At 49.5% G+C, this 17912-nt stretch overlaps 1 protein-coding gene and 1 long non-coding RNA gene across 3 annotated transcripts in view; both read left to right on the top strand.

Annotated features, from left to right (window-relative positions):
* Window positions 1–1395: 1395 nt before the first annotated feature.
* Window positions 1396–3839, top strand: LOC140689365 (uncharacterized). The gene is made up of 3 exons (XR_012064306.1): window positions 1396–1491; window positions 1820–2104; window positions 2217–3839. It is a non-coding gene; the product is annotated as an uncharacterized lncRNA (long non-coding RNA).
* Window positions 3840–12007: 8168 nt separating this feature from the next.
* The window catches only part of TCOF1 (treacle ribosome biogenesis factor 1), a 35297-nt gene continuing 29392 nt past the window's right edge, over window positions 12008–17912 (top strand). For both annotated transcript variants that reach the window (XM_072954794.1, XM_072954786.1), the window contains exons 1-3: window positions 12008–12202; window positions 14580–14635; window positions 17446–17588. In XM_072954794.1, coding sequence (XP_072810895.1) covers window positions 12095–12202; window positions 14580–14635; window positions 17446–17588 — 307 coding nt within the window. In that variant the 5' untranslated portion in view covers window positions 12008–12094. The remainder of the gene's footprint in view (window positions 12203–14579; window positions 14636–17445; window positions 17589–17912) is intronic.

Genomic DNA, 17912 nt, shown 5'->3' with positions numbered 1-17912 from the left:
TTGTGAGGGAGACACATCTCCCCTGAGAGGCCCCTCCAAGTCTTTAAACACAAAGAACGTGATGCCACTCATTCCTTCAGTCTCAAAACATTGATTGAGCACCTACTGTATGCCAGGCCTTGAGTCTGGGAGAAACAGCACTGACCAGACACGGTCCCTGCTTTCTGGAGCTCACCTTGGGTGACCCAGACCCTGAAACCACACCCCCAGAGCAGCAGGTGCTGAACTGAAGCCCATGCGCCTGGCCCAGTGGCCCTCCACCCTGGCAAAGTAGAAAATCAAAGTGTTGGCACTGCAGTGCTTGGGTGGTGTTCTGTCTCTACTGGCCTCCTGTTGGACCTTTTGCCTGAGGAAGAATTTGGTTTTGCTCCAGGAAGAGAGCTATAGCTGTGGGGAATTCAACGTGCTCATATATTTGTCTGGTTTCCTTAATTCAATCTCTTTAACAAATAAAAATAAAGATAGTAGATTTGCCCAAATAGTGGCAGGCCCCACCTTAGAAGTTATTATGACACTTTCCAGAATTAGAATCACACCATTACTGCTAATGGCCTAGGTGCCCGGGCACTGGGGAAGGTGCCAGGCGGGTTTGGGAGCCTGAGTTCCCAGCTCAGCTCAGCAGATAACTACTGTTGGAAAAGTCATTTCACCTCCTCTGGCCTCGTCTCCCTCCTTCGTAAAATGAGAGGGCTGAACATGCTTGTAAAGACTGAACTTTCACATTCACTGTCTCATTTTGCCTTCATAATACCCTGCGAGGAAGGCATTCTGATCCCTATTTTATTGATGGGCAAATTAAAGCAGAAGAGACAGAAGAGTCCAGGTGACCCAGCCAATCAGAGGCAGAGACAGGGCCTGCATCCAGGCTCCTGACCCTTGCCTGGCATCCTCTTATCTTCACCAGGGTTTTTGGTACCAGAGTAATGTACAGATGACTTTAAAAAATTCTCTCACACACACAAAAAAATCTCACCAATCCTAAGAATATATCCAGGGATCTTAACTGCAGGGGTCCGCAGACACAAAACAGAAGAACCTGCTGGGTTTGATCTATGTGACAATCTTGGTTTATTCAGAAGCTGTGGAATCATTGATTATCCCAGTCCCTATGTGATCATAAATACAAACACCAACAAGGGTATAGTCATGTGGCCACACAATGTTATCAGGCAGACAACCTGATGAGCCAAAAATATAATTAATTGTTTTAGATATCATTGAACATGAAAAAATTAAAGTCTTAAAGAACTTGTGGGCCTCCCCCCCAACCCATCTGAGATTCTGTCGGGCTGCCTCCACATCGCTGAAAAGCCCCTCCCAGTTCTAACATTCTTTGAGTTTCCCTGGTAACCATCTGCTGGTGGAAATGACAATTAAGCTGTTCAGCTGCCTGGTTCACTTAGTTCCTCCATTATGGCTCTGTGCCAGGGTCAAGAAGGCCTGCGTTCACCCACCTGCAGCGACATGCAAAGGAAGAGTGACCCTCCCAAGGTCAGGGATGGGTCTCAAAATGCAGAGCACAGAAGGCCTAAACCTGGACGAACAGCATTCATTCATCCACCACCCCATTCACTAATCCATCACTCTTCAAACGTATACTCCTGCCTGTTAAAGTCCAGGCCCTAAACGTGGGAGAGAGAAGATCGGGAAGGAAAAAAAATAAGGTTTACCACAGTGTGTAGAATGTGCCACTATCAACGTCATGTACAGACATATATGTATATACTCTCTGGGAACATTGCTGCCTCCTGGGACGCTGGGGGAGGGGTGGGGAGCTGGGAGACTTACCTTTCTCTGCATTCTTTCTGTACCTTTACAGTTTTGCACCATGTGTTTGTATCACCTACTCCAGAAATGAGTTTTGATGTAAACAGTGCTGCTGACTGCCATCCCAGTGTGCTGGGGATTTGAGCAAGCTGACCCCTCCACGGTGGTGATGGTGTCAGTGGCGGTAACTTGGGGTCAGGAAGTGGAGTGAATAAAGAGGCATCTTCTGGCCCTGTTGACCATGGCTCTTGGCCTCATCCGAGAGGCTGCTGACCCGAGAGTGCTCTGCTCGCCCACCTCCCAACAGGGTGCTGTGTCCGGGAGGAATTACTTGGAGGTAACAGGAATGCCCTCCCTGCTGTGACCTCAAGAGACTTGTTTGTGTGGGCTGTCATGTGGTCACATGTGAGTGAAAGTGACTGGGCACATGTGCCCCTTTCTTTCCCCAGACAAATATTTCCCTTGGAGCCATCAGATGCTCTCCCAAGCTTGTTGCCACGGGTGAATGGACAGCTTTCAGCAGCTGTGGTGTGTGTCCTCCCGCCACTCGTGCGAGAACAGGATGCCACTCCACACACATCCCTGCCTCCGGAGTCATCAAACACGGCCTTAGGACCTGGGGATGGTAGACCTGGGTTCCCCCATCCCAGTTCCTCCAGAGACCCAGCTCCACTCCGAGAGATAGTAAAATGTGAAGAGGTTTGTGGATCCTTTTGGCCAGACAAGGTTGGGGCAGCCACACCGAATGGGTCTCAGGGGACAGCTTCCCCAGAGACTTTTCTCAGTGAGTCCTCCCTCGCCTTGGGGCCTCCGGACTTTCTGCCACTGCCCGCTGCCTCCCAGCCCCCCTAGAGAACGCGAGACTGTCCTTATCCCTATTTCACAAGTGAGGAGCCCAGAAGTAAACTAACTCCCTCCCAAGATCACCTCGCCTGTAAATCTGTCAGTCTGAATGCAGCCCAGGCTGGTCCAGCTGGAGGACCCACTCTCCTCTCCCTCCACAGCAAGGCCCCCCGAGGAGGGCGCTACTCCCACAAAATGGTCTCAGCTTCTGCAGCCCTCGGAAGCTCAGACCGCAGAGGAAGAGATCAGCACTGCTGGTTATATTAAAATGTCAAACCCAGGGTGAGGGGTATAGCACAGTGGTAGAGCAAGCACTTTGCATGCGTGAGGTCCTGGGTTCAATCCCCAGTGACTCCATTAAGGAGCATAGAGGGGACATCAAACCGTTGTGCATCAAAAGACTCCATGAATAAAGTGAAAAGATAAGCCACCGACTGGCATAAGATTATAGCCTCAGACCCAGGATTAGAGCTGCCACAAATCAATAAGAACGTCGCAAACAACCCAGGGAAACATGGGCCAGGATGCAAAGGCAGTTCACAGGAGAGGAAATCCAAAAGGCCCATTAAATGATAAAAAAAGTTTCAGCTCCACTAATCAGAGGCATACAAATTAAAAATACGAATGAGAGGCATTTGGCCCCTCTCAGAGTGGCATAAATTCCGAAGTCTGACAATTGTCAGCCTGAGTCTGGCTGTGAAGCAACAGAAACTGGCCAGGCCTTCAGATGCAAGGATGTCCATGGCAGCGTGGTCTGTATGGTGGGAACCTGGAAATAACTCCAGTGCCCATCAACAAGAGAATGGATTAATGATTGTGATCCATATAATGAAATGGATTGGAAGAGTGACAGTGTATTCTGCAGAGCTCTGCATGTCAACGTGGATACATTTCAGATAAAAATGTTGAACGGAAACAAGTTGCAGAAGGCGATGTACAATATTGTATCGTTTATGAAAACTTTAAAAATCTGCAAAGCAACACTTTATACGTTCTATGAATATACACATACATAGCATAAATATGAAAATCTGTGCAGGAAGGATTCACACCAACCTCAGGGAATGGGGTGGTGACTCTCTAGGTAGGAGGGAGTGAAATGGGCTGAGAAGCTCCTATTTATTTGTGATGTCTTGTTTCATAATCTGGGTCCTGGGAATAAGGGAGCTGTATGTATTTGTCCCTATATTTTTCATGTTAAATATTTTATAATAAAGCAGAGAGCTGGATAGTGGCTCTAGGGTCAATTGTCTCCCAGGTCAGTGATCACTGTTCAAAAATTTGATCTGAAATTTCCTCCTAGTCATTGCTCCTAGTTCTGTTCTTTTAGGAGCCCATGTGAAAACCCAACAATTGGTGGCATACATCCGAGTTGGCTCCTGCCCTCAGCAGGCTAATTGTGCAGGCTGCCAACTGCAGAGAGGAGCCCACATCTCTCAGCCACCCGCTCCGTTGCCATCCCTCCCCACCCTTCATCACCCTTCCCGGCCCTCTCAGCAGATGGCTGCACACACAGCATGTTCTTTTCTGTGGAAAGTCCTTGAGAAGCCTGGAGGCAAAGAAGTCTCAAAGAAACCGCACCACGTTTGTCAGCGGATTTCTCTTTGCTAACTGTGGACTAGACTCAACAAGGGATGCTCAGTGGAAAGAACTGAGTTGGGAGTGAGGACATATGTTGTTGATTTGCTGGGTGACTCTGGGTAAGTGACACAACCTCTCTGAGCCTCAATGTCTCTCCAGGTGCACGGAGGGAGATGGGTGGTCAAACGTGGTAGTTCCAAACCTAGAAGCATAAGCATTGACTAGGGAGCTTTGAAAGACACAGATGTAGGGGCCTGTAATTGGAACTGCCTGAGGTGAGCCCTGGAATTGTCTTTCTAGTGAATCACCAGTTCATTCCAATACCTGGGCTAGTCTGGCAATCATTCGATGGTCATTCCAGGTTGGACATTCATGTCTGTGAGAAAACTGTCCACACTGCCTTATTTTCTGTCTCCGCCCCCAGCGCCTTTCTGCATCCTTGTTAATCATCACCCTGAATAGTTTATGCCAAGCCGGGTGCTGGGTGAGAATGAGGGAGCAGATGAGCTTCCAGAATGCAGCCCCTCTCAGCCTCCCACTCCTTGGTAACTGCAGGGAAGCTGAGAAAGAAGGCGGGGAGAGGGGCAAGCACTCATACCCTCCACGGGTAAAGGAGGGGCTGAGGGTAGGGGGCACGGCCCATCTGCTGAATTCCTGTCCCTCCACCCCAAGAACCGTCAGCCCAGCTCCTAGAGGCAGCTCTTCCCTTTCCTTCCTACCTGACCCCCAGTGAGGGCAGGAGTCACTGCAAATCACAGAATCCTAGAACGTCAGAGGCAGACCAGTGTTTTCCCAATTGCAGCCATTCACCGCGGTCTTACCACCTGTACTATTATTTAATTGATACTTTCTTTTACATTGACTCACTGTTTTTTTACTCGAATGCCTACTTTAGCCCCACTCTAAGCAATCATATCTGTGAAATAACAGGTTTGATGTGCTAGTTATTTTTTGTCCAATACACTTCAAAATAAATACGTAATGATTTCCATTTTTAAATGTCCATCTCTTTATCTCCTGAAGTCACTTTGTACATTACCATACTTTTCAGAAACACTGAACTGGTCCATCCCTCTTGTTTTACAGGGATAGAGACTGAGGTGCAGGGAGAGGTGGGGTTTGCCAAAGGTCACACCACTGGGGGTGGTCCTCGTATTCTCACAGGCATCCACACTGGAGAGAAAGGGGTGCACACCACAGGGCCCACCGTGGGTTCCCGGCGCCCTGGTGACCTTGACCTTTAGGGATACCTTCCTTTGGTTGTGCACTGCCCCCTCCTGGCCAGTCCTTCTGCAATGTAGGGAAAGAAAGGACCTCCTTGCAGATGACAAGGTGGAGATGAGAAGCTGGGGTAGTCAGGGAAGGCATCATTGAGGAGGCGGCATTTGCACTTGGCTTTGAAGGGTGAATAGACTGGAATGGTCTTGAATGCCTATTAGGAAGCTGTGATTTGATCCCGTGGTCAGTGGTTCATCTGGGGGAGGTTTGGAAAGCAGAGGAGGGGTGCAAGGCCAAATGCAGTGTGAAGAACAGACAGGGGAGAGGAGAGTGGAGGCAGAGGCCACCTGGAGGGAAGAGCAGATGTGGCAGTGATCCAGGCGAAGAGGGACAGGGCCCACTTTGCTTCTACCCCACTGGGGACCTCAGGAAGTCAGTTCCTACATCTGTTTCCTTATGGGCAAGAGGCGAGAACTGGGCTCCATGCCCTGCAAGGACCGTTTCAGCTCTGAAAAATGAAACCAGATAAAGAAGAAATGATGCTGATGAGACTGTGGATTGCTTCAACCCCTGTGGCATTTAGTCTGGCTTTAGCTATTAACATAAACCCATGCCTCTTATCCAGCCCACTTTTGATTTCAGTCCCAAATTAAAATTCAGAATTCAAAAATTAAAGCTCTGGTCTGTATGGCTGTACTTACTAGGTTTAGAGTGGCCCTGTTGTAGTAGTGAAGCAACTAGAAGGAACAAGCCTATCTCACATCTGCCACCTCTGTCTGTCAGTCATCCCACCGGGAACTGGCTGAGAGCATCCAGCTGCTGGAGCCTGTCTGAATCCTGCCGCCCACTGGCTGTGCGGCCTCTCTGGACCTCAGTTTCCTCATCTATAAACAGGGCTGATAACCAGCTACATGTTTCCTAGGATGCGTAGTGCTGGCTCATGGTACCCACTGCACAAATGTGAGCTGTCACTATTACTCAAAAGGCCGTGGCAGATCCACCTGTCTGGAGAAATGGCTCTGCTGTGTTATTAAATGAAAAAAGCAAATTACAGATTTGTGTCTTTAGTACGATCCCCTTTTGTAAAAAAAAAAAAAAAAGAAGAAGGAAGAGAGAATGGAAAAGAGCACTGAAACCCTATGAAGCATGTCTGTGTCAGCACAGAGGAAGGACGGGCAGGGATCTGACGTCAGGCCACTAAGATTGTTTGGGGAAGGGAGGGGCTGAGTGTGGGGAAGTGTGCTGGGAATGGATGAGAGAGGGAAAGAGTAACTTGGTCTTTATATATCTATGAATTGTTTGACTTGTTACTTTAGTAACTTTTAAATCTTGTATAACCTTTAAAATCTCCAGTGAGGTTGAAAAAAAGGAAAGAGAGAAATTGTCATCCCAGGAGAGGGAAGGAGGCCATAGGAAATCTGCTGGCGCATGTGACTTGGCACAGAGAGAACCCTTTGTCACAGTGGATGAAGGGGCTGTCTTTAGATTCTGATGGCAAAAGCAGCCTTCCCAGGTGAGCTTTTCTCTTGAGAGTGTCTGTCTTGGAAGGTTCTTGTCCAACCTCTCCAACCAAAAGAAATGTTGAAGATCAGAGAGGGCAAGAGACTGGCCCAAGGTCACACAGCACAGTCAGGCCAAAAATGTAGTTTCCTGACTCCTGGCCCAATAACCTCTCCCTGTATGGTGCTGCCTCCCACCTCTGGGCAGAAGCCACTCCTGCTGGGAAGAGAAGGGTATACAGCCCTACCTGCTTAGTTTCCTTCCCCTCTACTGACAGTCTTTCCTTCACTCATTTCCTGAGAGCCCTGCTGGAGAATTCAGGACAATTAAGGCATACTGCTTACCCAAGAGGCACTCACAGTTGAGTGGTCTGGAAGCTTCTGGCTTCTACCACTAACAAAGACATCTTTTTTCTAACTGGTGGAAAAATGCTCTCAGGCCAATTTTTTTTTTTAATGCACTGTTTTGTTTGTTGCTGTCTTAATTGTTGCCATGTTATATTTGATCAGTTTAATGTTTTGATTTTGTGCTTGGGCCCCAAGGCAATTCAGTGAAGGGGATGATTTGGAAAATCAAGGAAATAAAGAAATTGTCCACAGAAGAGGCAGCCTCCCAGGAGCCAAGGATAAAACCTAAGTGCCTAAAATGAGTTTTATTAGGAACAAAACAAAAACAAACAACCTGTTGCCAGACAAAAGGTATTAAACCATCCTGGTTTGTCTTTGTTTTTCTTTTTTAAATTTAATACCAGATACCAGTTCTCTATTTCTTCCAAGGTCAGAGAGAGATGGAAGACCCAGTTCCTTCTCTACTGCCTCCTAGAAGTCTTCTACATTTCCGTGTCCAGGCCTGGATTCACGGTGTACGCCCTGCCTGTTCTGCCCTCCCCTCTTCTACAGGAGATGGGCTATAAGCTCCCATCATTGGCCAGTACTTATTGACTAGGACTGGGGATAACACAGCCAACAGGAGGACCCCTAGTCTGCCTTCAGGGAATTTACTAAGGCAGGCATTCTCAGCTGGGGCTAAGGGGATGAAAACTGGTTCTTGGAGGGATGAAAAAAACCTTCCATCTTCCCAATGATTTGCACGCTCATCGCCCTGTTCACTGCCTCAGTGAGTGGCCCATCCAGCCACCCAGTCAGTAACCAGGGCATAACCATCAATTCGAGTTACTAGTCCTCTCTGAGCTCAGGTTCTTGGTTATTGACCTTGTGGCTGCCCAGTCCACAAAGGCTTTCACTCTCCCTGAAAATTGACCCCATCTGTCTTCAATTCCCTCTCTGCCCAGCCTAGATCCAGGGCCCCAAAATTGGGCATCTCTTTTCCCAAAACTTTAGATCCCTGTGCCCTTTCCCCCTAACCATCTGGCAAAGCCCTGGGCCTGGGTAAACCCCACTAAGTACTTTCCCCTGCTTGCATGTGGGCAGGTGAGCCATGGTGGGGGAAATCACTCAGCTGACAGGACACACGGCATTTAGTGACCACAACCAGCTGGGTTGTCAACACTGTCAGGCAGTTGGGGATTTCGTGGGCAAGTTTGCTCCTCAAGTCTCTGAATGCAAACTCTCCTCCTTCCCTCAAACTCCTCACCACCTCTTCCTCGCTCTCAGCAGAAGACCTCACCTCCCACTTTGCAGAAAAAAATAGCAGCTCAAGATGAAATCTCCCTTAACATCCCACTACAAACCTACATCTACATCTGCACCCGTCCTCTCTTTGTTCCTTCTTTCGGTTCGAGAGAAGTCATCCCTCCTCCTTTACCAGACCAACCCCTCCACCTACGTGCCTGATCCCATCGCCTCGCACACGCTCGTGATCATCGCCCACTGATTATCTCCCCTATTTCCCACACCCTTCATTAATCTCTCCCTTTAACCTGCCATCAGCCTGAAAACAAACTCAGGTCTCTTCCACCTTTTAATGTGCCTCCCCCCAACACACACACTGACCACATCACAGCATCTCTCTCCTCCCCTTCACACAAATTCTCAAAAGACCCACTGCCTCCTTCACCCCTTGCTTTCAGACCACTGCTATCTGACCCTCTCCATCACTCTGCAGAAAACAGCACTCCTTTTTTTAAAGTGAGATTTCTTTCCTTTTTTAGTTTTATTAGGTAGAATTATTACAGTTTGACTGCACATATACATTATATTGCATTTAAATACATATATACAATATACTGCACATTTTTTTTTTAGTTTACATATATGTACTGATCATTGCAGAACAACGCTCCCTAAAGCCACCAACAGTCCCCATGCCTGTCATGAACCAAAGCTGGTGGTTCCATCCTCATCCTTCTCAACTCTCAGAGCATTCCCCGTTGACTCCTCTCACCCTCCTGATACTCTTGGCTTCCTTCCTTTCATTTCCTTCCCTACGCGCACTCTCCTGGGTTTTCTCCCACCTCTCGGTCCCTCCTTCTCAGCCTCTGCAGGTATATCCTCATTTTCACAGCCCTAACCTGTGGGTGTGCCTCTGAGCTCCATCCTGGGGTGCCTTCTCTTCTCTTTCCAACTTCATCTCTCTGAGCAATCCAGCCCTCATTCTCGTGATTATCTCTCTACTGACAACTTCCCATCCTCATGTGAGTCCAAACCCAGGCTTCCACGTGCCTACTCAACATCTACACGCAGTGTCCCGAAGGCCTTTCGAGCTCACCATGTCTAAAGTGGAACTTGCACTTTTCACTCCCCCCTCCTCCTCTTTGCACTCATCCGCCCCCCCACCCCATCCCAGTTGTCTCCAGTTTCCCCTGTCTCAGTGAAAACCACTGCCTGCCTGTTTGCCCAGAAACCTCAGAGTCCAACCTGACACTCCCTCTCCATTACCCTCCATTCCTACACATCTCTATGATGATTTTATTTCCTGATGATTGGAATCTTCCACCGCTGTACAGCTGCACTGCCACTGGCCCTGCCCCCATGATGTTCTCCCCAGATGCCTGCTTGCACCCCTGACCTTAAGTTGTCTTGCATCTACTCATACACACTTCACTTTTCACTAGGCATTCACACAGGTCACATTAAAATGCAAATGTCATCCTGTCCTTCTTAGGCCTACACTGTCAGTGGCTTCCCATCACTCTGAAGATGAAGAGAAAGATCCTTAATGTGGAATCTGTCTCTGCTCACCTTCTACACTCCCTTATTCTCTGCTCTCCCTCGTGGGTTCTGCTACAAAGGCCTTTTCTTGCCTCTTCTCTCAGCTATACCTTCTGCCTCAGGCCCTTTGCACAGGTTCTTTTGTCTGCCTAGGATTCCCCCCATACCCCATCCTCTCTTGCACATCATTCAGATTTCCTCACAAATATCACTTCCTCAGGGAATCCTTCCCTAACCCCTCAGAAGAGATCAATCCCTCCTTCCTGTCAAATGCTTTCACAGTAACGGCTAACATACACACGAGCGCAGCGCTATCCTTTGGAACTCTTCTATGCACTTCTGCTTAGACCTGATTTCCTCCTCGCAACAATCCTATGAGCTAGAATTTATAACTATCTCTATTTTACAGGTGAAGAAACTGAGGCACAGAGAAGTTATGTAATGCACCAAGGTCACCTGGTTAATGAGAGGCAAAGCTGGAATTTGAACCCAACTAGTATGACTCCAGCATAGTTTTAAACACTCTACTATTCCATAAGAAAACACTATCCCTTTTCCTTTCTGCACTTACTGTTTGTAACAATATATTTGTATGACCATTTGTTTAGTTTGTGTCTCCCAGATTAGACTATAAACTCTGTTGGGCTAGAGACAGTTTTATCCCCAATAGTAGGTGCTCAATAAATGTTTGCTATATAGCTGAATGTACATTAGTCCCCTCCCTCTTGCTCACTCACCACCTTCCAACAATCACCTGGTCCTGTCCCTGTTTCTTCCTGGAGCAGCAGTTCCTAAGTCTAGAAGGTTCAGGTATGTGTCCTAAAATTGGATGGAAAATGTTATGGGTCTGGACACCTTCAAAATTTTCTACAGCAAAGGCTAGGTGGTTCATGTTGTCTTCAGTTTCTCAATGGGTCCATAAAGTTAAGAACTGGTGATTCAAATATTCCCCAGCCTTGCTCACCCTCTCCCTGCCAACCTCCCCTCCACAACTACAACACCCTCACGTCTAGCTTTGTTCTCCACAAATCCATCCTCCATGCTTGGGTCATAGCAGTCTTTTAAAAACACATACCCAGGTCACCCTCCTGCATAAAACCAGTCAGAGTCTATATTGCCCTTGGAACAGAGTGCAAACTCTGCTGAGGGGAGAGGGTGCTATAGGCCCTGTTAACTTCTCCATTCTTTTGTGCCTCACTCGTTCCCTCTTCCCCTCAACTCTACAGCCCAGCAGTACAGACTCGGTTTTACGTTTGTGTTTCCCAGCCTGTACCAGTGTGGTTTCTCCTGTCTGTACTCATGCAGTGACCTCTGCCTGGGATGCCAGTCCTCTCATCTGCACCTAGAAATTCCTACTCCATCTTTAAGCATCAGCTTAGATGTCTCTTTGGGGTTAGGGGCCCCTCCTTCCTGCTTCCATAGGCTAAGCCTGTCCCGGACAACGCACAGAAGGCACTGAACCATAGTTTTTTGGTTGCCGACTGTCTCTCTCCTGCCCTGTGAGCTTTGAGAGCAGTTCCCAGGTCTTATTCAACTTTTTATCCCCCAGTTCTAGACAAGCGCTAGCCCAAAGTACGGTGCTCAATAAGGATTTGTTCAGTGAATGAATGATGACAAATAGTTCATGGGTTCTAAAAAAATCTGTGAAATGAATAAATGAGTGGGTAACTGGAAGTTCGGGCCTAGAGAGAGATGCAGATTAGGAAATTCAGAGATGAGTAAAACGCGATTGCAGCTGTCAGACATCTAAGCGGAAGACAAATCCCTTGAAGGAGTCAGTCTGAAGGATTTAAGGAGTCATTCAACTCACGGCCGGCCCAGGGAGCGGGTTCGAGTTTGGCCACGCCCTCCCTCGCCAATGGGAGGTCTCGTTGTCCTCCGTGTCTCCGCCCCTTTCACGCACCGGGGCGGGGCCGACCACGCCTGGAGGTAAGACTACACGTCCCGGCATGCCGCGCGGCCAGAGCGGAGGAGGAGCCGGAAGTGGGGCGCGCGAGGTCTAAGGGCAAGGGGTAAATGGCGGGCGGGGACTGAGGGGGGCGTGCAGGTAAACCAACCGGCCAGAGGTCGCGGGCATGGCTGAGGCCAGGAAGCGGCGGGAGCTGCTTCCCCTGATCTACCAGCATCTGCTGCAGGCGGGCTATGTGCGCGCAGCGCGGGAAGTGAAGGAGCAGAGCGGGCAGGTAAGCGTGCGCGGGCCGTGTGTAAGGGCCGCGTGCGAGATCTGAAGAGAGGCGGCCTGCGCCCCCTTCCCTGGCGGCCTGGCGGGCGCCCAGAATCGTATCCCGCAGTGCGCCGGGACGCGGCCAGGGGTGCCGAAGGAGCCTCAGCCTCTGCCCCCAACCCCTGCTGCTCCCAGTTCCTCTGGGCCTCAGTTTCCCCATCTGTTCAGTGGGCGAGTCGGACGTGAGATCCCAGGCGCAGGGCTTCATAATTCCCGCGCCCCTACCTCCACCCACTTCCTGGGAGCGGCGGTTTAAAGTTTCGAAAGTCTTGAGCCACGTGGCTCGGCGCGGCCTCTTAGGATGAGAAGGTTGCTGCGAGTCTGAAGGGTGGATTGTGACCAGCCCTGGAGGGGCGAAAGAGCGCCATTCTGAGAAGGGGCTTGTGACGCCTTAACTGAGATGGAGCTCAGGCCTTAGCAAGTCTTCAGTACTGAGTCGGACAGCTTTGAGATTCGAACTTGTGGTGCAGTCATTTACCTCATCCATTCTCTCAGCAACTGTTAGTCTGGCGTTCAGGGTCCTGGTGATGGAATGGTAAGCGAGGGTCCCCAGCCCTCTTAGAGTATACAGTCTAAATCTGGTAGGGGAGATAGACATAAATTGAAGAATCACAAAAGTGACTGTACAGTTAACACTCCATTAAGTGCCAAGAATGAGAGACACACAGATGGCAGATTACCCTTGTCAGGGATAACCAGGACTGCTTTCCTGAGGGAGTGGATGTTGCTTTGAGATCTGAGAAAAGGGAGGTGCAAATGCCCTGTGGTGGGAGGGAAATTGTTGCCTTTGTACTTTTCTCTGGAAAGTTTTTTGTGGCTTAAGTGTGGAGTACAAATGTGATAGAGGTCTCTGAGGAGAGAGGCAGGGAGCTGGCTGGACCTTACTGTGGGCACTTTGGTCTTCACCTGAAGAGCAGTGGTCAGCCACTGGAAGGTTTTTAGCTGGTATGGTGGCTATTGACCTAAGTAGGCAGTATCCCTTTAGCTGTGGTGTATGCTCTGGCTTGCTCTCAGGACCTCCTGGAGAGACTAAAGGGTGATAGGCCCTAATACATTATCTGTGCCTTTCCCAATCCTCTTTGGACCTTAGTTGCCCTTCTTACTCCAGTTATATCACTTAATAGCTACAAGGGGCGAGAGGCAGTACGCATCTTCTTTGGAGCATTTGCCTAGGCATACGAGCCTCTTATAAAGCATACATTACGGCAGAAGCAGAGAGATGGCTGAGTTTTTAAAAAGTTAATGATACAGTGTCAGGTGATAGTAGGTGCTAGCTGTAAAAATAAGGCAGGCAGGGAAAATAAGGAATGTCAGGGTTAAATTATAAATGGGGTGATCAGGAAGCCCCACTGAGAAGGTGACTTTTGGGCAGAGACCTGGAGGAAGTGAAGGAGTGAGCTGTTGGCAGGAAAGAGCATTCCAGACAGAAAGAATGGCAAGCCCTGATGGGGGTGGGGTGGCCTGATGTTTTTGAGGGGCACTGAGAAGGCCAGTATGCCTGGGGCCCAAGTAGAGTGAAACTGACACTTGAAGTCTCAGTGTTGCTGGCTCATAATCTGGGCACTGACTAGATTGTCTCATGTTAGGTGGGTACTGCTGTTGTCCTCATGTTATCAAAAAGGAACCTGAAGTTTGAAGGAGTGAAGAGATTGGCTCATCCAGTTAACAGAGGCACTCTGCCTGACTCCAAGTGCACCCTCCGCCACTCTGCCCAGATCCCTAACACTGCCCTCGCCCCACATTACTCATTCAGCCTCCTTGGGGCACTTGGCACCCCGGGTTCTTGACATTTGCAGAAAGAGTAGGCTTCTGATCTTGGCTTCAGAGGCCTCTACTTCTACTAAAGGATTGGTACCATTTGGTTCCAGTCTCTTCCCAGTAGATGCCACCTGGATTGCCTCAGGTGTCTGGACTGTGGTTCTTACTGTCCTGGGGAGATTGACCAGACTGGCCTTGGGAAGCCTTTTGAAAGGTCAGGGGTGGAAAAAGCCCTGTCGTGTGGCCCCAAAACCTGGAAAGTGCCCAGAAGCCTGGGGGCTGGATAAATGCTAGCCTGGAACATTCCTATTCTCTCTGGAACATCCAACCTCTCTAAAGATGCCTCTTACCAATGTTTTAGTGTAAAAGGTTTTAGCTGGAAATACTCGCCCTGCTTGTCTCTGGAAGGTTTGGGTGGTACTGGCAGGGCCATGCAGACATATTTCCCAGAGCATGAAGACCACCTTCTCACCCACCTGGGCTGGTCATGAGGTCATAAGAGTGGGGCCCAGGGGGAGTAAGGAGGACCCTTACTGTGCTCGGGGGCTAATTGTTGCTTTCTCTTTACTTCTCTGCAGAAAAGTTTCATGGCTCAGCCTGTAACCCTTCTGGACATCTATACACACTGGCAACAGTAAGTCTCACCTGGTTGAAATTGTGGTGTACGGACATCCCAAGCTACCAGCTTGGAATCAACTAGGACGCACTCTGGGCTAAGATCTGTCCTCACAGCCCACTGTAGGTACTGCTACCACCTCCAGGAAGCCAGATCACAGATACGGGTGTCTGGTAGTGGGAGAGGACACTGAGAGCTGTGATCAGTGTCTCTTAAGGACAGAAGCTTCTCTGCAGCTTATTATTCATTAAATCAATAAGCATTTGTTGAGTACCTACTGAGTGCCAGGCTCTGTTCTAAGCACAGAGACATTGTCATGATTGAGACGGACATGGTTCCTTCTTTCCTGGAGCTGACAGTGGAGTCAGGGAGGTAAGCATGTCTCAAAGAGTGAAACACATGAGTGTAAAATTACCACGGTTGTGAGGAGTATGAAAGAGGTGCCTGGTGCCCAAAACACATAAACAGATGAGCTTAGCTTCATCTGGGGGATTAGGGGAGGCTTTCTTGAGGTGACCTTTGATTTGAGAGCTGCAGGGAGTAGGGGAGTGAACTAGGCAATAGGTGTGGAGAGGCCGGTGGAGTGTACCTCGCAGGGGGAACTGTTGGTGCTGAGGCCTGTAGCCTCAGGCGTGGTACAGACGAGGCTGGACAGTTGGCAGAGAGCACCTGGTGCAAGACTTGATCATCTACAGGGAGAGGCTATGTCTTTGCCCCAAGAGCAGTGGAAGCCACCAAAGGGTGAAGCGGACAGTGGTGCTGCACTGTGTAGCATCACGTGAGGCAAGAGCTGACAGGGCTTGAGACAGGGATAACAGAGGAGTAGACAGTGGATTCCAGGAATGCTAGAGGATGAGACCAGGGTCTGCGGGTGGTTTGGAGAGGCAGTCTAGTGACTCCCAGTGTCTGGCTTGTACACCTGAAAGGAAGGAACCTGATTTGAAAGGAAAGATTTCAAGGACATGTTGGATATAAAATGCCTGTGAAACTCGTAAAACAAGGAAAGGGGAGTGATCCAAGGGCATATCAACAGAGGAATGGTTTGAGAATGAAGGAGGGGATAATTGTTCTCTCTATGAACTGACCTGACCACAGCCAGCTAGGGGAGTGAAGGACCTGCAGTCATGCCCCATGAGGAGGTACAGTGAATCCTGAATTGTCTGGGATAGAAAAGAAATGGCAAAGGGGCAAGTGAGGGACCACGGTCTGCACATCTTTGAGGACAAAGGGAGTGGGATGTTCTCTGAGAGACTGAAGTGGGACCCATGTGTATTCATCTTTAGGAAGGCAGGTTTCAGCTTCTGAGTATAAGCAGTTGGTCATGAGAGCACTCCAAAATGAGGAGACAACAGTGGAGTGGTGAGTTCCCTGTCATCAGAGGTGTGTAAACAAAGGCAGGCAATGGTGTGAAAGGGATCCCAGTTTCCAGTGGAGAGCTGAGGTCTGAGAGCCCTGTCAGCCGTCAGGTCTTAGCTCTCCTCTGCTGCTGAGGCGAGCACAGGGCACACCCCTACTTCCTCCGTCTCGCCCAGGTGTCTGGATGTTTGCACAGCACTTCCTTCGCGAGAGAACTGCTTCAGTGAGCCCGCACCACACACCCCTCCTTGCCCCTGGCCCCTTCTGTGGGTGAGGGGTACTGAATGGGACAAGGACCATACACCCACCAGAGCCAGCCTAGCCTCGTCATTTCTGACCTAGTAGTTCAAACCCAGCAACCAGCTGTAGGACCTTGGACAAACTTGGCCTCCCCAAGTCTGTCTTCATCTGTAAAATGAGGATAATAATAGTACCGAAAGTGCTAAACCTGACTGTTGGAGAAATTTCCCCCCCTGGTATATTGAGCACCTACTGTGAGCTAGGTCTGTTCTTGATATAACAGGGAACAAACCAGAGAAAAATCCCTGCCTTTGTGAAGCTTACATTCTGTTGGGAGGAGAGAGGCGGAAAGAACTCATATACATAATAAATGAAACCTGTGTTTGCAGAAGATTCCCAACAGGTTGCCTTCCTGGGAAGAGGGGACTGAGCAGCGCATCCCAGACTGGGGCAGGCCAGCTCCTGGCCCAGCGGGAGAACAAGGGGCAGACAGTGACTCCCTCAGGGTGGGAAGCTGGGGTCAGAGAAGATGATACATGAAAGTTCTGGTGACCCAGCCACCTGGGTGCTTATCCTGCCCAGAGCCCCAGACTTACTTTCACCCTGGGAGGTCATTTAGCCTTGAGACTCCTGCTGTGCACTTGAGGTGCTGTAGTGAGTGGAGAGGTTCCTGCCAGCCCTCCCCTCCTGGGGCCTGGCTGTGTAGTGGGGGCGTTGAGCAGGAAGTAGGTAAAATACCAGAAAGGAGAAAAACGCTCTGAAGAAAGTGAAACAGGATGGCAGGGCAGAGATGTCTTGGAGGGGTGTGGTGATCAGGGAGGGCCTCTTGGAGGAGGCAGTAATGGAGTTGAGGCCTGAAGACAAGAGGAACCTGGGCAGACTCTTCCAGAAAGGGCACTGCAGATGCCACAAGTTCTAGGAGGAGGAGGAGCCCGATGGTTGTGTCAGGTGTCTGCAGTGCCAACCTTAACTGCTCAGTGATGGTTGGCTGCTGGTGTTATGTGTTTTCCATCTTTCCTGATTATTTTGAAGACAGACAATTGTAAAGGCACGAGAAATGAGTGAAAATACAGAACACAAAATTGTATCTACACTGTCTTTCATCGCTGTTTAAACTCTTTTATGCGTGTTCCCTTTTGGGTTGGGGAGGATGTGGGAAAGTCTTTCTTTTCAACTCTCCTGGGATTGTCCTTGTCACACGGTTGGGATAGCCAGTCACCCTTGTCTTGCAGAACCTCAGAGATTGGCCAGAAACGGAAGGCAGAGGAAGATGCAGCGCTGCAGGCCAAGAAGACCCGTGTGTCAGACCCCATTAGCAGCTCGGAGAGCTCAGAAGAGGAGGAGGAGGAGGCAGAAGCCAAAACTGCCAAAGCCAGTAAGATTCCTGCATGCTGGGGGTCCCCCATCATTGGTGCTGGTGAGCTCAGCCCAGGGCCCTGCCCCTTCTGGGAACAGGCTGTCAGATCACTGGATTGTTCCAGGGGAGAATCCACCTCCAGCCTCCTTCAGCAAGCCCAGGGAGGACCAGGCCCTTTCAGAGGGAAGGTTGGAAGTACCCCACATATCTCTTTCGTCTACTTTAGTCTTGACTTGAGCTCTTCTGGGCCAATCACTGTGTCCCAGGTGCTGGGAATCCAGTGGTGAACAAAAAAGTAGATGGGCCTTTACAGTCTAATTTGGGGTACAGTGTCAGCCCCTC

This window comes from Vicugna pacos, chromosome 3 (assembly GCF_048564905.1).
Source record: "Vicugna pacos chromosome 3, VicPac4, whole genome shotgun sequence".
Classification (NCBI taxonomy): Eukaryota; Metazoa; Chordata; class Mammalia; order Artiodactyla; family Camelidae; genus Vicugna; species Vicugna pacos.
This window is presented reverse-complemented; position numbering and strand designations above follow the sequence as displayed.